This window comes from Anthonomus grandis, chromosome 3 (genome assembly GCF_022605725.1).
Source record: "Anthonomus grandis grandis chromosome 3, icAntGran1.3, whole genome shotgun sequence".
Taxonomy (NCBI): domain Eukaryota; kingdom Metazoa; phylum Arthropoda; class Insecta; order Coleoptera; family Curculionidae; genus Anthonomus; species Anthonomus grandis.
In genome coordinates this window covers 24,713,995-24,739,078 of record NC_065548.1, presented here as the reverse complement: position 1 = coordinate 24,739,078, position 25,084 = coordinate 24,713,995, and the positions used below count along the sequence as shown (strand labels likewise).

Sequence of the window (25,084 nt, the reverse complement as noted above, 5' to 3'; positions counted from 1 at the left end):
GGCTGACCTGTAGTAAATCGTAAAAGAATAAAAATTTGCATTTTAGTTAATTTAAAATAAAGTTCTGACACTTGACAATTTGACCTTTTCTATGCAGGTACTAAAAAAATATGGGTACTGTAATAAATATAAGGATTCAGCTAAACTATGTGTATTAAGCTTTTTTCAGCTGAAATTTTCATCTAAAAGATGTCTTTTTTTATTTTCAGACGTTAAATTTCCATTATGCTTTTTTTTCGGTAACTTTCTCCAGCAGGCTTACTAATCGAGATATATTATTGAGCTAGGGTCAATCTTTTCAAAAGGTTATTTTTAGATTAGGCCTTTGTTATTGCCCTAAAAGTTTTTTTATATCTATTATACGATTAGAATGCGTACTTAACTCGAAATCAAGAATAAAAAATTTACTTTTAAAGACAATTAAATAAAAAACAAACCTTAAATTGATTTTTTAAGCTTTCTATGGTATTTTTATTTCCGTTGCAGTGACCAAATAGAGTTAAATGGATTACTCTCAATGCAGCTGTGATTGAAAAGGAAATGCAAGTTTCCTGAAAAATGACCCGTCAACAAAAAAGCGAAAAGCTGTGATAAATGATGGTCGCCAATATACCAAAAGTAGTAAACAGAATATTTGCTTTTTGAAACAGTGATATTTTTATTTATTACCGATTTTAAGTATTTGATTTCAAAACCTTAAGCAGTAATCTATTTGTTATAGAAAAATCATAAATAATAAAATAGCTTTCTTTTAAATAATATAAAATTTTATAAATCACAATATGCCATATCCATTAAAGTTATACATAATTTAAACATATTTTTCGAAAAGTAGGCATTTTAAAGGTATTAATGAAATTCAAACATATAAAATACATTATTTTTTATATTCCTTTCTGTATAAGAAATTTATTATTTACGGCAGCAGGCCCAATTTGGTAGTCAAACAAAAGCCGACCTTAGAACAAATAGCGTCAAGGAAAACTCGTGCCCCAGAAACCGTAACAGTAAATATTTAAATTCGGTAACCCAAAGGAAAAAAGTAAAACTCCCATGCTGCACAAATGCGAAATCGTTTAATCGAATGCACTTCTATATAAAATTGCAAAAGCATCGTTTAATGGTTTAAATTCTATTATCAAGAGTTCCAGTAACAGATTTTTTTGATATCTTTATCATTTGAACTGTTATTTAAAATATTTAACTATTTTATGTTAAATTAAAATTACAGTATTATCAAAAGGGATACTACTTCAACTTTTACATAGCTCATGAAAGGTTATTCATGTTTTATTGAATAATGTAAACAGCTAATATGTCAGTGCCAAATGGGGCAAACTTGTGCAGAAAATCCACTTGAATATTTCATTGAATGACTCAAACTTTGGAAAAGTATCTCTCAGTTCTTTTTCTTTATTTTTATGGTCGCAATTGAGAGGAAACTCTAAGAATATCTACAAAGCCTCTGTTATGAACTATGATAATATTGATTAAAAAAAAAGCTAAGAATCGATTTATTTAAGTATTAAATAGTCTATTAAGAAAATAAATAAATAGGTTGTTAAATGTAAAAATATAAAGTGAAGAAGAGTTTTCTTTGCTTTTTATATATTCGCTTTATAATTACCAAAAGCCATTTCTTTATTACCATTAAACTTATATTCGTTTGGAAAAACAGTAGTGGTCAATAATTTAGAAAATAATTTTTTTTAACCTCTCGTAGGGTCACAAATTAATCGAAAATTTCAATCAAAATATATAATTTTCTCATAAGATGAAGGAAGCATAATTTTTTAGAAAATTAAGAAACCGAAAAAGGCTCTTTGAAATTTAATATCATTCATTTTGCAATCTTAACAATAATTTAAAGAATCCTAATATTTGCTGGCAATTGCTTATTAGCCCAATAGTTTTAAAATATTTTATGGTTTTTTTGTGAAAATAAAAATATTATAATAATATAATGTATCAAAATATTATTTAGAGCTTCAGGCAAAATAATTATTTATATTGAATATTTGGAAATCCTAAAGAGAATTCGATAACATGTGTATAAAGAGCAATACATCATAACTGCAATTCATAGAAATTTGTAATTAATAGACTTTTCATCATTGAATACATTTCCAGTAATCGCAGCTTAGTTTGCATAGTTTAATCGTATATTACTGAAATGGTTGTCATGACAAAACTCATTAATTAATCACATGATTTCTTAGTTAAATTATAGAGGTTGGTCGTAAAATAAGGAATAAATTGAATATCTCGTAATTTTTTTTTAATCGAACCTTATTTTCGTCGTGCATTTTTCGATTTCTCTTAGTTATCTAAACGCTTTTATTTAAACAAATCTAAGAGTTTTGGAGTTATTCTCATTGAACAATTGATCATGAAGAGAAGGACAAAGAAAAAATTTTTAAAACGTTTTATCCTATCGAAAGCAAAGCTTAGTAATCTTAAAAATTATTTTATTTCTGCTGGATATTTCGAACCGTTTCGGGCAAAATTCGACGTATTTCTTGATGGATGCGTCGTTTTAAATTATCTAGATTTGACGATTTGCTTTTAAATACCGCTCATTTAAGGAATCCTCATAAAAAGATCGGCTGATCTTGACGGCCACTCAATAACACCAATCTACCTGTTTGGGCATAGCAAGTTCACAGCAAAATGGAGGGTAGCACTATTGTGTTGGAACCAGATGTTATGGTGTGGCAAGTCCGGATGTTCTATCTCGGGAAAAAAGGGCCAAAGCTGGGATAAGTTCTGCTTCTAGAAAACTCAGGTATCTCTTACCTGCTCAATTTTCTTCAAAGAAGAAAGGCTGGATAATAATGTCACCAACAACGCCAGCCCATACGTTTATTTTTTGTTTTAATTATTTATGACCTTCCCTCAACCTGTGTAGACTTACATCTGACCAGTACCGATAGTTCTGGATATTTTTAGGCCACCATTTAAGCAGAAATTGGCTTCATTGGAAAAAAACTTTAAGTAAAAAAATTTTTTACTAAATTTAGATTCTCCAAATACAAAAAACTCCCAAATTCATAGCGCCTCTCCAAGTCTCCTTCCAAGAGTTCTCTTAATGAACTTGCATCTTATAAGGGTGCTATTTATTCGCATATAGTATTTTGAGAATACGGGTTTTTCCAATATCCATGTCCTTTGCTATCTGTTTAGATGCTACCTGATGATTATCTTAAACTATCAATAAAACTTGTAACTGCTTATTTTTATCAACTTGAGGACGACTACATCTACGAAAATCTCTAACGTGACTGAACTGACTAAACTTTTGTTCAATCTTGCTACCTAATGGTCAATTGCGATATTGGCGGACTATTAGAGTATTATTGACTAAACAACTCACAAACTTCTTAATGCATTCTAATTATTGACATTAATTTTTTGTTTGTTTCCCAAGTCATAAATCTAAAGCTTACTATGTAGCTATAGCGAAATATTGAATTTTCAAATTTTTAATGAGAATAGCTTTAAAACTCTTAGATTAAGGTATACCACATACTACAAGTTTTTTTGAAGAACTGTATACTTTTTTTCGCAAAATATGCCCCGATAAAAAAATTAAATCGACGAGTCTGAAAAAAATCCTACGAGATATTGAATTAATTTCTTACTTTACGATCACCATGCATAATGTGTTAAAAGAGGTTCGCTGATTCAACAGTTAATTTAAACTTAAGTTTAAAAGTTTTCAAAAATGTATTTAAAAAATCTGTATTCTAATTAGCTTGCACTACTTAATCCTCTTAACTTTAAGCAACTCTTTAAATAAAAACAAATTTAAGCCCCTTTCTAAGCTCTCGTTAATCTAGTACCTAAAAAAGGTATGTAAATTAAACGCGATCCCAAGCTCTATCGCATTGTATAATTTTGACTCTCGCCGCTCTGTTCCCGGTTCATATCTTTGAATTATCTTTGGCTAATTTATGTGTCAGCAGCGTTGAAAATAATAAGCTTTTTTAGTATTTTTTTGTTGAATATTTCACGGGAGCATGCTAAAATTAAATTAAAAATACCATTTAAAATCTATAATTAATTTTGAGCTGCAAGTTGTATATTTACTGTTATTTTGCTATTTACCATGCAATATTATATATTAAAACTATGATGGTTAGTAGCTTGCAGTTTCAATGCAGTGCTTAATTATTTAACAATTTCCATGCGAGTTACTATTAATCATTAGGCTTAGTAATCTTAAATTCCTGTATGTATGTTTAGAATTTATCGAAGTTTTTAAATCATATTTAACCTAATGATCACACAATGCACAAAAAAGCAAATTTTTTACTTCTTTTTCTATTAATAATCTCGAAAAGGCATTTTAAGTAATTTGTAGGGATTTTGATCATATTGCAGTTATCTACTGAACATACTTTCACATTCAAATTAATGGAAGTAACTATACGGAATCACAATAACTAACAGTGAAAGAAATTTATATATCCTATTTCACGATCATACTTTACTGAGAGCAAACAGAGAGCCTATGCAGTATTAAAACTGAATTTGAACTAGGAAAAGTAGTTTGTAAGCTTAACAAAGTGAAAAATATTATACCAGTTAACTACTTCTTGAAGTTTCATACAAATGTAATATATACTATCTATCTTCATGTATTTCTTATCTATAACAATTTCAATAATATTTTATTACTATTACTATTAATATTTATATAGTAGGTCGTTAAATACTATTAGCTTTATTTATTTAAATTAATTAAGTATAAAATACAGTTTTGCGTATGTTGTTGGTTTATAAAAATATTTAGGATTAATATGCTTATTATTTTATTGAAAATAAAATGTACAATATAAGTACGTAAGATATTCAGAGCACATAAATCTACAAAAATTTGTAAAAATGTCACGTAAATCACGTCTTATTCTGATGCAATATGCACATCAGCTCCAAATATTGACAAGATTATTTTCTGCCATCCGATCATAAATTTTAAGTATTTACGCTTATTTTAAAGGCAAACGTTTTAAAAAACTTATTGAACTGAGTGCTCTATGGCACCCATATTTCATTTAAAATTAATTGTTTAAAGTTAGGTGCATTTGCATTTAAGTTCGCGTTACTTTTAATTATTAAGTATATTATTTATTTCTATAATATCATTGTTAAAAAGTGTAGGTTCCCTAATTTTAAAGAGTTAAGTTGTTGGGATCTGTTGTGGTATTCAGTAGGAAAGATAATCGTGTTTTTTTTTATTACGTCTCCTACAGAAATATTTTAGTGAGATATATTACTGTTGTTATAATTTTACCATTTTTTAACGAAACATGTAGAGATACTTGTAGGATTATAACCAGAAAAAATATTTTTATAACCAGTTTATTATATAATAATTATTTATTAGATAGAAAGCAAAAGCCGATCTTACGTATTTTAAGTTACTTAAATGTTATTATTGTCATACTACTTCACATTCTAAAGATCTAGGTTTAAAATATATATAAGAATTACTTTATTAAATTATCTTTTAAAAATTTTAATTACACAAAAGTTTGCAAAAAAAGCCTTGAAACAATACAAGAAAGAGGCCTAACATTTCAAAAAAAAAAAATAAACATAAAAAAAAATCCTATTCAGGCATTAGTTTACCTTCACAAAAATTTAATAAAGCATCGGATATTATACAATATATTACCATGAATTTAACACAAAAAGTTAACTACACAAATTTAGAAAAGTTACTTATTTAGAGCTAAATAAAACGTAAGAAATACTTAAAAGGAATATGACGTGGAAGATATTATCAATAACAAAAGACAATAAATGTTTTAATTAAATTACGCATTTTATTCTATAATGTTTTTCTTAAATATATATACATAGTAGCTTAATTACTAATATTATTTAAAACTAGTTACAAAATTACACAAATGGCCCTTTTCCCCCCACTTAAGCTATTTAACAATTCATGGACTAATGTCATCACCACTTTAATTAACACTCTCTCCCTTAAAAATACGCAGACAGAATTTTAAATGACGAAAAAAAAACAGAAAAGCTCTGACGATGACAGGTTCAGGCAGAGCTTAAGCTGCTTTATAAAAGCGACCCTCCGAATCGCCCCGTTTTTTACTTTTGTTTATGTGTTTATATTTCACACTTTTATTTTTATCGTAAAGTATTGACATTAAAGAGATGCTTAATATAAGTGTTATCACAGAATATTTTTTCTCATTGTCTTATTTAATAAAACATTTTTAATCTGATTAGGCCTCTACGTTTATTGTGCTATTAAGTTATATGATTTATTATTATATTTATGTTATGAATAGTGAAAAATTTATTTTAAATTTTTTCAAACTTTCTTGGAATTTTTATTTTTTTATTACTTTGCTGTTTTTTTTTTAGTTTCTCCTTTTGAGCTTTATATTGCAAAAATTTGCAACTGAAATATCACCTATTATATTTACGATTTGATTCAATATTTAATTATCAAGAAAAGAAACTAAAATTTTGTTGCTATTAAAAAAAGATAAATATAAAAAAAGTTTATGAAGCTAAAGAATAGCTATGTTGTTGTTAATGAGTATTTTTACTTACTATTTTTCGTTTTGTTAATCCAGTTTAAGGATTTTAATATGAGACATGCTTATATTTCAAGACTAAGAGTGAAAATTACTTTTTTAAATAATTTCATAATTTTTTAGTTCACTAAAAATTTAATAAATTTTAACTTTAATCATATCCACTTAAGTTATGCATAGTAATCAATAACTTACCAATACATATTAGATATAATTATAATTTAAAAGTGACACTAAAAAAATAATCTTTTAAATAATAACATAGTTAGTAATAAAATAAATCGTATCCATTTCAGTTATGTATAGTTTATTATATTTTAGTGGTGTTTACAATTAGATTTATAAATATTTGTATTCAGTAGATTAAATTGGGGGATAGAAGAAGGGCAAGAGACTATTGTACATAGCCTCATAGGATAGTTCATATCTTAAATCAAAAAGGCTGTCTGGTCTGAGAAATTTTATGTCGCTAGGCAAATTGGAAGTTTAGTCTTGATATTTGAACCTAGCGTTCCTGAGTGCTAAGCTCTCTGATGAGATGGTCATCAGATTCTTTTAGGGTATGGTATAGGGATTGCGTCTTAATTGCCAATTGCGGTTGAAAAATCCGTCACTCACTGGCTGAATTTTGTATTTTTTAGGCGAACTAGTTTCCTAGTATATAGGATCTCCACACAGAAGCCTACACCAGCTTTATTGTTAATAACTCACCAAATTATAAAGTGTTTAGAGTAAGTATTTTGTAATGACAAGTACGATAAAAACTTTATCACTCCTTCAATTTAAAAATTATTAATAGAAATACGTTCCTATATATAGTACAGAAGTTTTAACATTATTTGAAAAAAGTATATATATTTATTGAATAATATAACCTGTGTAAAATACATATATATCCAACATAACGAGAATAATTAATAAGCATGTCAAACACGGTAATTGGGTTAATCAAGTTAGAACATCAAATGCTGCAAATTTCCACAAATGTTGCAATAGTTTCTATTTAAATACATGGATTTTAATTGACCTGTCTTGTCTGGTTTATTTTTTTTTTATATTTTTATTTAAGTAATATTAAATTATAATTATATATTCAACATTTTGGCCAAATATTTTTTGTTTAATAAAAAAAGATAATCCTATAAAAATATTTCCGTTAGTTTATTTATTTACTTTAACTACAGCTAGATCTCAACTTATGAATTATAAAAAAATTATTTAAGTATAAAATATTATATATTTTAGTTTCATAAGATGTTATTCAAATAGAAATAGAAATACATTAAACCTTAATATATAATTTTAAATTGTGCCTCTCGTTTTAATGCTTAAATTGCGGTATAATGTTTTTCAGTCGAGAAATTTCATTACACATATATGAGCCGTTCAGCGGAAAAGTGGTCTAACTCCCTTAAAGTAGAAATTTCGAAAATTGATATTTTGCATCTGGATGAATTAAAAAATCACAGTAACATATTCTTTACTTTTTTGTACATATTTATAATAACCTTGTACTAAAATTTCATATGGTAAACATTTTTACTGATTGCGCCCATTAATTACATTTTTGCCGCCCAATGTCATTCTTCCAGTAAGTTTTTTTCAAAAACATAGCGGAAAAGTGGTATAACTTGTAGAGTTATACCACTAATGAACTATGATTACTAATGAACCAAAGAAAAATAATAGCTTTAGTATGTTTACTATGATATCTATTACTGATAGTGAAGTTACTGAAGTATTCAAAAAATATAGAGCTTGAAGAGCAAAACATTGCTACTTATCTTACATACTAAACTTACAGTAAGGAGAGTAAGAACAAGTTATTAAACAAATTAATCTTCATCAAAATCGAATAATGGACCACGGTCAACAGCATCTTCTTTTGTCAGTTAGTCCAGGAAGAACTGATGCTGAATCGGGGGAATCCACTGAAGAAGTTCTATCATATATTTTTTCTTAGCTACAGTAACTGATCTACACACTACGTAACATAACACTAAAAAAACCTAACTAAACAAGAAAAAGCGAGTTTAATAGGACCTGGCGCGAGATCGGAACAGCGTGGTGCCTTGACTTATACCACTATTCCAGCGAACGAATCCATTATGTTGAGAGGAATAACGTTGGGAAGCTCTTATCTTAGCTAAGTTAAAATTTTGAGTTATGCCAGTTTTCGACCGAATATATTAGACCTGTAGAAACAAAATTAATGGTATAACTCAAAAATTAAAAAATACTGACATATACCACTTTTTCTCTGAGCGGCTTATATATACAGTGCATTCGTAAAGTAGCGGATAAATTCAATAAAAATGAGATGGACCGTTTCTGAAAAAAATTGCCAAACTCGTCGATTTTAATATTTGGTTTAGGGTTTTTCTACGTGGAAATCAAATAAACAGGGTGACTGGAAAAAAAGATACGATATCATCAATATGTTTTTTTAAATGGAAACCACCAATTTTTAATGCAGAATCAGAAAAAAACGCATTTTTTTACAAAGGATTTGGTATAAATGAATAGTGGTTTATTACATAAACAATTTTAAATAAAAAATTATGATAAAATGTAAAATTAAAGTAATACCTATCTAAATTAAATGTTCGAATTAAGCATTGTTAACAACCTGACAATAACCAAGGCGATTTAAAAATTGTTTTTTAAACGTTGTCAATGATATCTGGAATAATATTTCTAATTTCCTAGCGTTTTTGTTCTTTTAAATCTTACAAACTCGCTGGTTTGATGACATACACTTTACTTTTTAAGTATCTCCTGAAAAAATCGAGGTAAGTTAAATCTGGCGATCTGGGTGACCATTCAATGAACCCTCATCTACCTGTCCAAAGACGTCGAAAAACTTTATCTAGATAATTGCGAACGGATAAAGCAAGCCCGACATGCAGCACGTTAGCGCTTAAGTTGGCTTATGTTGGGTTCTTTCAAGGGAATTTATCCGCTACTGCCGACAATAATAATCAAAGGTGATGTTTCAGTAGGATTAATTTATAGGAAGTAATTTATTTATTTTTGGCAGTTTTTTTTAGCTTATTAAAATTCTATTTAAGCTCCCAATTGAGAACTATAATCGGAGTACAAACAAGTGAATTTAATAAATTTCAAATGAGTTGATATTTTGATGATAAAAACATCTAACAAAATAACCAGAAAATTTAAATTGATAATTCTAATACGATGTTTACAGCCACAGCTAATAAAATAATGAATATTAAAAGCCCTGCAGCATGATTTAACTGAATATTTGTCATTCCGAAAGTAATTAATTTAAGAAAATTATTATAAATATAAGAAAGTAATGAAATTCTACTTTTAAATTATCATCATAAGAATGTAATAATTGCTATTTTCATTTAGAGTATTCCAAGACTGTTATTTATTTTGCTTATTTGCTTATAACTGTATTATAGAGTTATAATATTATAATTATTATTGAAATACTTAGAAAAATCTTAATTAAAAAATTCTTATAAAGTAATTAAAGTATGCAAAAATATTTGTATACAAAAGCTATATTTTACAAAAATAATTATTATTTTTATACAGGGTGTTATCCTTCATTTTGTTTAGGAGCAGGTTTAACTATTTTAGAGTTAGTATGATAAAAAGGTTATATTATTATACTATAATTACTATTACTAAACATGATAAATGTGCAAATGACAAAATTATGCTAAAATCATTATATTATCCAAAATTAATATCACACAAAAAATCCTTCTTTACATTAACAAGTTTCAGCTTCATTCAACGTATATTTTTAAAGTTAAATTATTTACTTTAGCCTTAAGAACATGTTAGAAGTTGTAAATGTATTTGCGAAGCTTGTTGCCTAACCGCAATAGGTAGTCTTTAATTAAGCTCGCGGACTATTTTAGACCGCTGTCAAAACATGACAATGGTACACTTGCAGCGGACCATTGTTTTTTTGGCTTTGTAAAAATACAAAGCGTTAATCTTCCTGTTTTCGTTGCAACTATGAGTCTGTAAACAACCTTGGCACCAAACCAATGCCTTTACCGGTATCTAAGTAGGTTAATCTTTTAAAAAGTGATCAGAGATAGAATTTCACTCTTGTACCCAATAAATTACTCAAAGATGAAAGAAGTTTTTTAATACACCCGGCTATCTATCGCATGGCCAGGAGATCCTTATAGCATTACACAGAACAATATTAGGGTAGGAATATTAAAAGTGTTTTAGTATTATAATTAGTATTGAAAAGAAAATCCTTATAAAATAATTGCAGCATACAAAGAGAACTTATATAAAAATCTCCCTATTACTCTTTTTTAAATAACCTTTTAATATATTCCAAAATCATCGAAATTCATATATAAACCAATACCCTACACGTATATCAAAGCGCGCTCTCGTTGCTTCAGTTTTAAGGAAGAATTATGCCAGTAATTGAAATCTAAGTATCGACTTTTTAACAGAAAAGCACTCTGCAGTACATGAAAATATTTCTTCACATTATTCACATAAATTCACATAAATTTTAGTCTAATTTAAGGTGTATTTAATGTTTAATCGTGTATTTTGCTTAATAAATTTAGAAAAATAAAAAAAGTAATTAACATTATTTTCTTTATTATTTTCAAAAATTTTAAAAAGTAAATAGAAGAAAATGTTTAATAAAAAATAATTGCAGGATATAAAAACATTTCTTTATAAAAATTTTTCTATCCACTTTTCTTAAATTTAAATTTTTAAAATATTTCATAACCATTGGAATTTATATACGAACAAATACCATATATCAAAGGAAGCTCTCGTTGCCTTTATAGCTTTAAGGAGGAATTATGCCGAGTATTAGAATTTTAAATAACGGTTTAACATAAAAAGACATGCTTTTATGTAACGTTTCTCTCATATTTTATTTCTTTATTGAAAATAATTATTATTAAAAAAATAGAAAAATTGAAATATTTTTTATAAAAAAATTACAGTATGCAAAAAATATTTTCCTTTAAAAACCTTTTTTTTACATTATTAACATTTTTATTTAGGGTGTTTTTAAGTTCAAAATTCGAAAATGTTGAATAAAAAATCTTGAGAAAGTAATATAATCATGTATATTTTTCAGCAAAAAGGATAATACATATATACATAGAATATAAAATGATTTAAATAAATAAAATACAATTAAATTATTCAATATTACGTTCCATTTGAGAAATATCAGTTGCAACATTTTATAGTACTGCTAAGTTTGGATAGCATGGTCGGCTCTCAAGTATGTTACAACATATGATTTTCTCAATTACACTAAGACCCAGGCTAAATAGGGTATCTCGGTCAATTTTTTGGGGAGCAGTATGTACTGTCTCGATATTCCATGGAGTAAGGTCACAACCCAAATGTGGAGCAAGTAGAAAAACAAAAAATTAGCATAACCGTAATTATGATATTTTACATAAAATGCATAAAATAATTATAAATCTTGTTATGTAAAAAACAAAGTTTTTTACATAAGAAGTGAGTTTTTTGTTAGTGCTAAAATAAAAAAGGTAAATGATTGTAGTTTCTTAAGGGCTGTGTTGGTTAAAAATAGTATTAATAATGGTATTACTAGCTTTCATCCTTGTCATAATATAGAAAAATTAGATTGTCTATCGAGCTTAGACAAATATTTGCGATAGAATATAAATTTTCGATGGTCATGATAATTTGAATATCATAAATAAAAGGTGTAATGTTAATAATTTGTTAATAATTATTTAAACTTAATGTTATCAAAAGGGTTTTTGAGTAAAATTAATGTTATTACTAGGGAGCAGGGTGATTGTCGAGGTGTCAGTCTAGTGATGTCAGGTCAAAATTCACCTCCGAAGCTGTTGTTTTAAGAGGGGGGTATTCAGACCATTTTCCTACTTTGTTAAATATTCCTCTGTTAAGTAGTAATAATATTGGTTCTAGACTAATTAAAAATTTGGATAGGTTTCAACTTAGTCTAAGACTTAATTCAGAAGACTTTAGAAATTTTATTAATAAAATTACTAACCATATTAAATTATGTAGTTCTGAGAAGTATGTCAAATGCCAGCACAGAATTTTAAAACCTTGGGTAACAAGGGGTATTTTGAATTCAATAAGAAGATGGAATTATTTAAAGAAATGTTTATCATTAAATCCTCTAAATATTGGTTATGAAATTCAATTTATAGAATATCAAAAAAAGCTTACTAAAGTGTTAAATGTTGCTAAAGCTTCTTATTTTAAAGACCTCTTTTCCTCTTACTCAGGATATCCTAGGTACCTGGCAGACTATCAAAAAATGTACAAATGAAGACTTTTCTGGTGGCAACAATGACATTAAACATATTAAAAGTAAAGCTGGCTATTCTCTTACTACTGATCCATTAATTGCTGAGGAGTTTAACAAATTCTTTAGTTCTGTGGGGTCTAACTTGGCTAGCAAAGTAAATAATTCTAATGACTACAACTTTCCTAGTATAAAGGCCAACAATAAATTCTTTTTAAATCCTATTTTACGTATAATATGTACTGGATGTGATATTTGGCGTTTTAACACGTTAACTGCCACGTGTACCATATATGGACACAGTCAATTTTTATTCAGCGTCATATGTACCACCAGTGGACACAGAACTTCTTACCTTCCAAGCCATGTGTACATGGGGTGGCCACATTAAACGTTAATTGAAATGTATGTATGGATTGGTCTGGCGTAGGAAATAGTTGGTATGGATTGGTCTGGCGTAGGAAATAGTTTGTTTGAGAATGGCTCGGGAATATTTTTGTTTTTCGAAATAATATGACACAAAATATTGACGTTTTTTTATACGTTTATTTTTTTAATGGGCAGTCATTTAACATGTAAAATTGCTATTTATAATTATAAAATAAACAAATTATTTAAAAAAATAAATACAAGATTATTTTATATTTTTAAAAACATGTTTTTGGAAAAAACAGTCCATACAAATAAAAATATTTTCGTCACAACCTAGACATACGTAGGAAACTCTTTTGGTATTTTTTACAGCATAATTACGCCCCTGTTCTTGTGAGTTTTTTTCGTAGCAATATCTGCACCTGCCTCTTTTTAGCTTTTTCTCGTTATCTGTCTTTTCGGAAACTTTGTGCTCTTTTGAGGGATTCATTGGGATTGGCGGTACTGCCGTTTCCAAAAGTTGCATGGCAAGATTTTCTTTGAAAGTTGTTATTGAAATTTTTTTCTCGTTAATTTTATTGTACAGATTTAAGGCATTTAAAAGGTACCTGTGATAAATTCAAAGGCCAATTTTCTGTACCATTTAATTGACTTTCTTAGAGAATTTGAATAAGCTGACATTTGGTCTGACATATCAACAATGATTTGGCCTTATTATAGGCGATTATTGCAGAAGGTTTGAGCCTAGGACCCTCTCTATGGTGTACTTCCTTTAGTTCATCTGTATGTTTTGTGGATAAGAAGAGCACGTCCCTCTTGTCATGCCACTTCATAACAATAACTTTATTTTGTTTTGCAACAATTTCCCCTTTTTTTAATTTTGCATCAACTACAGACTTTGGTAGGTTTCTTTTGTTTTTACGAATCGTTTCAGCTAGATGAGTTGATCTATTTTGCAAGTTTTCCGCAAGAGGAATAGAGGTGTACCGATTGTCTGCAAAAAGGGTCCGGCTACTATCAAGCAATGGTTGCAACATTTCCATAACAATAGATTCCGCAACCGATTGTCCATTTATTTTCTCTTTACCACAATATACTTTCAGGCTGTAAGTGAATCCTCCATCTAGACATACTTTATAAACTTTAATGCCGAACTTGTGTCGTTTTCCTTTACCTCGGAAAGGTATCATGGTTTCATCGATGCAAAGAGACTCTTCTGGAATAATGCAGAAAGAAGCATTCTTGTTCAGCATATCAACAAGGCATTGAATTTTATGAAGCCGGTCATTGGGAGGACAATCTTCATTATTTGCCAAATGAAACATACGTAAAAGCAGCTCAAATCTATTCCGCGGCAAATATTTTGATATTTCGTTTTTATCTAATGGATGTTTGCGCCAATAATCTTTTAGTGATGGTTTTTTATCCAATCCCATCCAAATTAAAATAGCAATAAATGTTCGTATTTCGTTACAATTAGTATCCACCCATGCATTTAGGCGAGAATATTGGCCAATATTTTCATTCGTTATGGCAAGAATAATTTGCTGTTCCGCGTATCTATTTGTTTCGACAATGATCTTATTAATAACATCGTCGGATACAAGTAATTCAAAAAAATGAAGTTCATGCTTCAATTCAATGCTGAAATTCCAATATTAATTGGTAGAGTGAATGTCGAAAAATTTCCTGAAGCTGGTCTCCACTCCGGTCTTTCATCATTGCCTGAAGAATCTATGTCTATATCTAACTGAGCAGATGTTGAAGGCTCGGAATTATCTAAAAAAATGGAGGGTAGTGTATAAGAAGATAATCATTACTAGGAAAAGAAAATATGAATTTTAGACGTTAAATTTGATATACATAAGTATTCCACTTAGTTTCGTACGCGAGTTAGTATATTGAAACTTTTTACAACACTGTTTTTTTCTAATAACATTTTAGAAAATAAATTATGTATAAAAAATTGAATTGCCAAATCTCCTACGTACCTAACTGACGTACATACTTCATCTTTTTCTTTTTAGGGCGGTCTTTTTCAGAACTGCTTGAAGATTTCTCGCCGAATATATATGTCGGATCCAAATCAGAATCTGAGATAGGTATTTGAAAACTCGTCACTCATGTCGAGGTCTCTATAAATCTCTATTTCTTCTGCTACAGCCTCCACTGCTTGTTGCATCTCAGTATCAGAAATAATTCTTTTCTTTGCCGCCATTGCTCCTCCAAATTATAGCCCACAAAACAAAATGTTTTTACACCGATTTTTATAGAAAGAATGAATGAAGAAGGCAACAAACTTAAAATGCACTTGGTATTTGCGCTTCTAGTGAAAACCGTACAACTGCTGCCTTCTCTCCAGGCGAATCAACATTGACCTTGTACGTGTCCAGATAAGGTACACATGGCACACGACATTAAAAAATAAAACCTGTACAATCAGGTGCCATAGCTTTTTTAAACTAAGAAAAGCAAAAATTACTTAAATTTTTACACATGCGTTCGTTTTAATGCACACAGACACAGTTTTTAATAAAAAAGTTACGTGGCCCGTAGGACCCGATATTTTTTTTTCTAATTGGGACTGGCAGTTAACGTGTTAAAGTCCATATTTTAGTCAATAACGATACACGGTGGTGAAAACTCATTTTATTTTATATTTTTTTATTTATGTTAGTGTGAGTCAGTGTGTGGCTTTTGTATTTAGATAGGTTTGTCTTTTCGGTTAATTAGCATTCTGTTCTGTATCATTTAATTTTAATAATTTTATTTAGGTCTGATGATGCCCTAATACGGCAAAACGCGTAACCTAAAATAGACGCTTGATTTATGAGACTTAGACTTTGAGTTTACTTTCTCGTTCCTTTGGTCAAATCCTATTCTGCCTAGTGAACTTATAAAAATTATTAATTCATTAAAGTACAAAACCTCTAGCACTATTGATAATATTTCTAAAATGAAATAATTAAACTAAATTATAAACCTCTCTTAAAACCTTTGACTTATTTAATAAACCAAATTTTTTCATCTGGAATTTAACCAGATATTTTTAAAAAAAACAATTATTATTCCCCTTTTTAAGGCTGGTAGTAGGGAAGAACCGTCTAATTATAGACCAATTAAAAAATGCCTAACATTACGACTCACTCAATTTATAAATAAGTATCATTTGTTATCTAATGAGCAGTATGGCTTTAGGGAAAACTGCAGTACAGAGGATGCACTTATAAAGGTAACCAACCACATTGTCTCTGGTTTAAACTCGGGTATGAAATGCATGACCATTTTTATTGATTTAGCCAAGGCCTTTGACACTGTGTCCCACCATATTTTGCTAAAACGTCTAGGTGATCTGGGTATAATTGGATTACCATATCAATTATTAAAATCGTTTTTAGAAAATAGGCAACAGCAGGTAAAAATTAATGAAACAGTGAGTTCTGGACGTGCGGTGGAGTATGGTGTGCCACAGGGTATTGTGCTTGGGCCTCTTTTATTTACGCTGTACATTAATGGTCTTTTTTCTGTTATCCCAAAAGATAGTGTGGTATGTTTTGCTGATGACACCTGCTTAATAATTGAAGATAGCAGTTGGCAGCGAGTCAAAAATAAAGCCGAGTCATTAATATCAAGGATAAAAAATTGGTTTGATTTCAGTCTGCTAACTTTAAATATCAGCAAAACAAGGTTTACGTATTATGCCAAAAATAATTCTAATCTGCCAGGTTACACTACATTAAGAATTCATAATTCATTTAATTATTGGCCAAAATTACAATTTTTGCCAGTGTAACACTAAAAATGATTGTGGCAATAGTGTAAAATATTTGGGAGTATTTTTTATTTAACTTACTAAAACGGAATGTACATATTAATTACATAATTGGTTAAATACGTAAGTTGTTGTATAAGTTTTACATATTAAGGCATTCTTTGTTAAAAAAGACACTCTTGTCATTGTATAAAACTCTAGCGGAGTCTGCACTTGGTTATGGTATAAGTGTATGGGGTGCTTCTTACAGGTCTGTTCTTTTATCCTCTTGTTATTGCTCAAAAAGCATTGCTGAAAGTTTGTTTATTTAAAAATAATTTGTACCCATCAACTGATTTGTTTAGTGAGGCAGGAGTTTCTCAGCTGCATCACATTTATGTAAATTCAGTTACAAAACTTCTTTGTATTAATCAAATAGCTAAAAGTAGACCAGTATTGCCTTTGGCAACCAGGTTCCAAAGTAACAATCCTTTATCCTTTCCTAAAATAAATTTTACTTTTACTAGTAAGATCGTTAATTTATACAGCTCCAAAAATTTACAATATGATGCCTCTTGACTTGAGAAATAAACCGTATGCCAGGATCAAGTATAAGATAAAAACTTGGATCATTCATATTAATATTGAGAAAATGTTGCTAGCTTGTAATCACTATACTGTTCACATAATATTAGATTTTATTTGTCTGAACTTGATATATCTATATATTTTAAGTGGGAATACGCACAAACTTAGTATTTAATTGTATTTCCAACTGTATTCTTTGTATTATTGTTTTTTCGAAATAAACATTATTATTAATTTTAATTATCTGAGAACTACTTATATAAAATAATAGTAGATCACTCAATATAACTTAAAATAAATTAATTCTTTTCAATTTCTTTGTAATTAAACCTAATTTATTGTCGCAAAGGAATTGCTAAATACATTCTTCAGTTTAAATTGAATTTTCATGGTCTGTTGCTTTTAAATCTCATCCTTGCTCACTACATACAACATTGTATCATCTGCAAATAACACTACTTTACACACACTTTAGGCATACTATTTTTATATCTAACACATTGAACTCTCATCTCATTGAATCAGACAAGTAAGACTGAAATAACCTTAAAACAATATTCCTTTCTTCTATAGCTCTCAAATCGTTACATTTCTAACCAAAATTGGAATTTACTGCTTCAAATTCTCTCTTAAAATCTAAAAATTTATATGAAACGATGCTATTAGAGTTAAGGGCTTAGAAAAAGAGAAAACTATTAAATATAGCAACAAGAACAGGTCCACCTGAGTCATTCAAAATACCTAAAAAATATTCACCAGCAGCATAAGTCACATCTCGCACAACATGCTTAAAAATACTATCTCCCCTCCACCGATATTTTTTTAAATCTTTAAGTATTTTATAATTCTATAATTCTTGCCATGGAAATTTTATTGAATTTTATCATTAAATTTAGCTTATCAGCCGCTTGAGGAAGAATTTAATTATTAATATGTTCAATAAAAAAACTATTTTGTTTACAACTTTATTTCTTAGATTTTTATATTCATTCCATATGATTTCACTATTTTATTTTTGGTGTAAAGTCGTTCCCTTTGCTGTATTGGTACTCTTATATCAAGTGTTTTTAAAGGTATTTTTGCTTTTAAAAGTTTTAACCCTTGGGTACATACGGTTAACATTTTTTCAAATATCCGCAATAAAACTATTAGCTAGTAAGTTAACGTCTGTACAATTATAAATCTAATTGATTATAAGTTGTCCTTCTGAAGTTTATTAATAGTGATAGATACAGTGGAATGTTCACTAAATTTAAGGGTTAGATAGACTAAACGCGGAAGATATTTATTATCTGAAATTAAATAAGCAATAAGTGTGTGACTTCTTAGTTACTCTAGTTGGTATCTTTTTTCTTTAGTTTAATCCATTAATACAAATACTATTTATGATTGTGTTAGCATAAAGAATCTTCAACAAATGTATTAGTTTGGAATTTTCATTCTGAGGTAAATTATAGAAAACTGAAAACTAAAAAAGAAAATATTTACAAGTATTTAATACCACTCAAGAGTCAACAACTAAACATAACCTCCACCAGACATTACAGTTCTAATAATTACAAAATCTAAAATATCCTAAAACATTTTCGTATACTTAAAATTTTACATTTATTTAGGGTGTTTTAAAAGTTATCATTTTATTTTGCTTAATAGCTTATTAAACTATTACAGATTAAGCATTAAAAAGAATTATAGATCTAGCATGAAATGATTATAATTTTTGTTACAAAGACATAAAAATCTTGATAAAATAATAAAACGATATTCTTATACAAAAATTTCCGTATCCGTTTTTCTCATAAATATTTTTTTAAAATATGCGATAACCATTGGAATTCATATAGGAACAAATGCCATATATTAAGGCAAGCTCTCGTTGCTTTTATAGTTTTAAGGAAGAATTATGCCGAGTATTAGAAATTTAAATATCGGTTTAACATAAAAGACACGCTGCCGTCTGACGTTTCTCTCATATTTCATTTCTTTATTGTGAATGCGCGGTCAAATTGAATATGGCAGCTGTTTAGCTGAAATGAATATGAAATACTGCCTTTTTATAACGTTTTAATATTAAATTTAACATTTTGACATTTCAAAACATTTTAACTTACACACGCAATTTTTATTTTAAATGGATTCACATTAATAGATATTTTTTTATGTCATTTTAAATTATGAAAAGCCAAAAACTATTAGTTTCTTGAAATCACATAACGACTAAAATAGTTTATTTAATTTTTTTCTAATGCATAAATTTTACTTAGACTCAATTATTTAAAATATATTAAATGTAATGCTTATTATAACGTATTGTTAAATACCCTATGAGAATCTTTATTCATGTATTTAATCATAAAAGTATTTTAGTATAATAGAATATTGTAAGAATCAATCAGAATTAATTGTTAAAAATTAATCTGTCATCGAAATCAACTCTCACAGTATTTTTTTCCAATACGGTGTAAAAACATTCAATTTTTTGGAAATAATTAATGAATTACTTCATCGATGCAATGGTTTCGACTGAATTTTTCTGGTGCTTTGTTAAAATAGGACAATGGATGAAAAACAGTGCCTGTTATTAATAACCGGTAAGTTGGAATCGAGGGAGTTTTTGCAATTATAAAAACTAAACGGTAACAAAAATAATTTTCATTAGCTGACTGTTTTAAAAATGTAATTTTATGTATAGTTGATGAGAAGAATTTATTTAGCATTTCACTTACGTTTAGCCTAATATTTGCTTCTATAGCGTCTAGTTTTTATGTAGCTCATCTTGTTTGAGGGCCTCATTTTGGCCCATATTTAGGTTCTTATTATAAATCCCTGTATTTTACATTTTTTAGAATTTGTATACTTGCTTGCTGTCAATATTCTCTTGACTGTCAATATTCTCTTAATATTATTGATCTCTTTAGGCAAAAATAATGAAGAAAGTTTTAAACATTTCTAAATTGCTGCATGGGGTTTAAAAGGGACGGGTTTCATGAGATTTTTGTCACTTTTTACCTTAGAAACAATTAAACGACTGTCAACGGGAGTTAGGTTAAAGTTTTTGACGTTGCCAATAAAAAGTATGTCCCTGCATTTCGTTACATTTGGTGTTAGAAATAAAGGATATTTGGAAGCCCATTTTAGCGAATGCCTTTAACAAGAAGTCAGGAGGAGAAAAAAAAATAAAAAGAAAAGACGGAGACCGAAAAACTGATGGAGCTACTATTAGGGAAGTTTAACGAGCAAAAAGTAGAATAAAAGAAACGATACCGTAAACAAAAGAAAGAACAAGAAGAACAAGGCCGTAAACAAGAAGAACGAGACAAGAAATAGGACTATTTATTAAAGACAATTAAATCCGACCTAAAGAAAGAAAAGGAAGATCTCATCAAAACCATGAAAAATTACATGAAGAAGAAAATTAAGATCGAGATAGAAAACAAGAATACCTTACAATGAAAGGAGATTTATAAAATTTTAAAGATAATCTGAAAAAGAATCAGGACAAACGAGACAGAAAACAAGATGAACTACTTAAAAACTAGACACTATAGAAGCAAGTATTAAGCTAAACGTATGTAGAACGCTAAATAAACCATAGTAATGAATTTTTATTTACAAAATACAAATAAAATAGTAAAAAACTAGGAGAATTATTCTGCCGTGTTAAGAATCAGAGTCGTATCTGCATCTTTCGGCAATTTTGAGATTTTTTGGTATTTCACATCATATCAATGTTTTACATCTATTTGTTAGATCAAAATGTCGTAAAATATTAATTACCGGCCAGCAAACTATATTATTTCTTTGTCGTATGTGAAATTATGCTCACTTTGTTAAGCAAAATTGTCCAAACTGTATATTTTTAGGTATATATGTCGTATTTGCAGTTCAAATACGACAAATAAACCTAACATAGCGTACATGTGACATATTTACTTAACAATGAAGTAGATACGTCAAATTGATTTAATACCGGAAAAAGGTGTTTGATTTCGAAAATTATAAAGATGCTGTTCAAAAAGCTAACTCGTCCAAAGTAAAATTAATTGAAATGAAAATTAACAATTTTTTCAATTGGGAAGACAAAGGTTCTCAGTATAAATTAAGCAGAATAAATCCTCGGCCATATTTAAACAATATGGTGCAGGTTGATTTTAAAAGAGAAAATCAGTCATTGTCGTACAAATGCAAATTTAATGAATAAGAGGCTATAGCATTAAATTTTGTAGTAGCAAAGCACCAAAAGAATGGTTGGGAAAAGCCTAAATGTAAGAACGACTTTCGTGGCATAAGTCAAAATAGGAAGGACACTCTTACAAAACGACTTGGTGGAATTATTCCCACTACCAGAATGAACTTTTGGAATAATTTGCCAGTATCCGAACATCCTGTGAATGAAGATGAATAAATTATTAATCATAATAAAAATTTCAGTTGACATAATATTGTTGTGTATTTATTGGATCAGTTAGAGTGTTCGTTTTAGTTACAAATACAAATAATATTTTTTTTAGTTACGTCAAACGTTGTTTAAGTTAAACAGTTATGTTTACTATTAAGTTACAGCTCAGCGTCTCATAAGCATTAAATATATCATTTTGTAGAATCATTTATATGAAAAAGTTATAATATTTATTTTAACCTTTGTTAAGTGTAGTTTTTTTATAGACATGGACACTTATGATTTATTAAAATAATCTTCATTACTATTTTAGTTGCTGATTGTTAGGCAAATTTGTGGTAACTAACAAAAACATGTTTTATACTCTTAATTTCTTGAAAACAAATTTATATTTAAATTCTACGTCACAAAATTTATACATTAAGGTTAATTCAATTTCAAGGATATTAGTACTTACGATGGTAGAAAGGCAAAATGTTTTTTCTCATTTTCTCAAAATATTCAAATATGGAGATACGACTCTTATGCTTAACAGGGCAGTATTTACGTGTTTAGATTTTCATAATACTGTTCCCCTCTCAGCTTTGATCGTCCCTAGTCATGATAAGGCGCTAGCTGGACCATGTTCAGTAAAACGGTATTAAAACCAGAAAGAAACTATTGCGTCACTAGATAGCTATTGGCAGCAGTAAAAGCTATTGCACATTTCCATAAGTATCGTCAACGATTCATCCTTAGGACTGACCAAGCTTCTCGGAAATGGCTGTTTTAATTCAAAAACCCCGAAGGACAAATAGCAAGGTGTCTTCAACGAGTACCACTTAACAATAGACCATAGGAAAGGCGAATTTCACCAAAACGCCGATGCTTTATCGAGAAGATCCTGCATTGAAATATGTCAACAATGCCTTAAAAAGAACTAAAAACAACATCCAGAGATATTTACTTGCAATCGAATCGGCCTGAACTATCCTAAAGAGTAGGACGCAGCTAGTTTAATCCAGGATCAGTGTGATGACCCAGTTTTTGGTCTTATTTACGAACTAAAATCTCGAGAAATTTCAAAATCAGAATCTGACAAATTTTCGGAAGTGAAAGTTTATTGATCTCAATGGAATTCGTTGATTATACAAAATGGTTTATTAAAAAAAGTATGGGAGAGCGTAGACGGAAAAGAAAAGACATATCTGACAGCCCTTCCTCGAAATGGATTTTGGCAAAAGTGAGAGAACGGGTTTACTGGCTGAACATTCATGAAGATTTTGAACGCTGCTGCCGATAGTGTGAGCAATATTCTTCAAGCAAGGCTCAAAAACCCGGCTCAGAGGAAAAATTATTCAGCATTTAGTTGATGCACCTTTTGAACGAATTGCCATAGACGTAGCAAAATCTTTTTCTACTAGTAGCTCCGAAAATCAATATGCTCTTATTGCTAAGGGTTACTTTAGTAAGTGGCTCGAGGTTTATCCCATTTCAAACCCAAAAGCAACGACAGTAGCTAAAGTGCTGTTCCAGAACTGGATTTGTCGATTTGGTGTTCCCAGAAAGATACATTCAGACCAAGGAAGGAACTTTAAGCCACGAGTATTGTAACAAGTATGCCAGTTGCTGGGAATCAATAAGACTCGCACAACTCTCCTACACCCGCAGTTTGATGGAATGGTTAAAAGACTTAATCGCACATTTGAAACCTATCTTAGAATTGTGGCAAACTATAAGCAAACCAACTGGCATACCTGTGTATAACCATTTCTATTAGTATGTCGTTCTTCTATTCACAACTCTACTAGAAAAAGCCCGGCAAAAATTATATTTGGTGAAGAACTTCGTTTACCTTCGGACATTATTACTGGGAAACCCGACAGGGCGGAAATCCTTGAGGAGTACGTTGAGCATCTTCAACAGCGTTTACAAATGGTCCATGGAGAGGTACGGGATAAACTTCATCTAAAAAATAACAAAATGAAATCACGTTATGACATAAAGGCGAATTCTACCGGTTTTAATCCTGGGGACCGAGTATGGTTATATAATCCGCGGAGGACGAAGGGCAAGTCACCAAACCGTCCATTTCCAAATATGAACCATGTCTGACAACCGGTATATCAGCGTGGTATGAAGGTTGCCAATAAAGAGTGTATTTGAACTTCGTTACAAAAAATTCAGGCGAAAAATAAATTTACATTTATTTAGCTTGATAAGAGTAGTTAATTTAACTACCAAAATGTTGGTTTTATTTACTAAATTATATATTAGAACTAAATTATCGGACTTTCACTGAATTAATAATTAATGTTCTTCTGTTTTTTATTAATTTAGTAAAAAATATAATTTTTTAAATTTAATATTTATACAAATAGTATTGCTATAGCTAATAAAATATGTATTATATCTTATTAGCTATATCCATTAGCATATAAAGCGAAAAATAAGAAGCAATACATGTCATAAAAAAAATAAGTTCAGCTGACTAACTTGGTTTCAACAAAATATTTAAACCTTAATTAATCTTAAATACATTGCATTATATATTTAAATTAGCTAAATGATTTACTACAAGGAAAAAAGATTTAAAGAAAATTATAACAATCATTTTAAACAGTTTTCTCGTCGACGAATGATTGCACCGTTCTTATAAGTATATATCGGCCTGATGGTGTAAATGACTATTTTTCTAATATTACTTAGAATTTTTTCGGCTATTAACCAGTTTTTTCTTTCTCACCAAGCAGATTATATTGAGATCGTTTAATTTAGTGTCTAAAGAAACATAGATTCTTAAGGCTTCAACGGCATCTCTTCACATCTCCTCTATTTTCTTACAGCTCACTGGCTCTGCGTTTGAGCTATGAGTGCTTTGAATGATTTGGTTTTGGTAATAAAGCAATTACCATCTTGTAAGTTATCATATACACATTGATAATTTGAAAACTTAAAATCAAAATATAAGAAACCACAAAAAATATCTGAAAAGAATTTCCCTTTCTCTCTTTAGAAAGTTCCAATTAGAAAGTAGAAAGCAAAATACTGTAAAAACTAACTTGTTTTTACCTCTCCATTTACCCTCAGGTACCCTAATCTTTTAGTCTTCAGTGGCAACCCCTTGGGTGTGATAC

At 29.1% G+C, this 25,084-nt stretch overlaps 2 protein-coding genes across 4 annotated transcripts in view; one reads left to right on the top strand and one right to left on the bottom strand.

Annotated features, from left to right (window-relative positions):
• The window catches only part of LOC126734636 (piggyBac transposable element-derived protein 4-like), a 30,039-nt gene extending 6,000 nt beyond the window's left edge, over window positions 1–24,039 (bottom strand). The window contains exons 1-3 of the mRNA XM_050438331.1: window positions 23,985–24,039; window positions 23,819–23,915; window positions 14,153–14,874 (exon numbers count right to left, since the gene is read on the bottom strand). Coding sequence (XP_050294288.1) covers window positions 14,153–14,874; window positions 23,819–23,915; window positions 23,985–24,039 — 874 coding nt within the window. The remainder of the gene's footprint in view (window positions 1–14,152; window positions 14,875–23,818; window positions 23,916–23,984) is intronic.
• LOC126734675 (lachesin-like) overlaps window positions 1–25,084 on the top strand; it is a 768,805-nt gene that overhangs the window by 75,453 nt on the left and 668,268 nt on the right. The window lies entirely within an intron of this gene.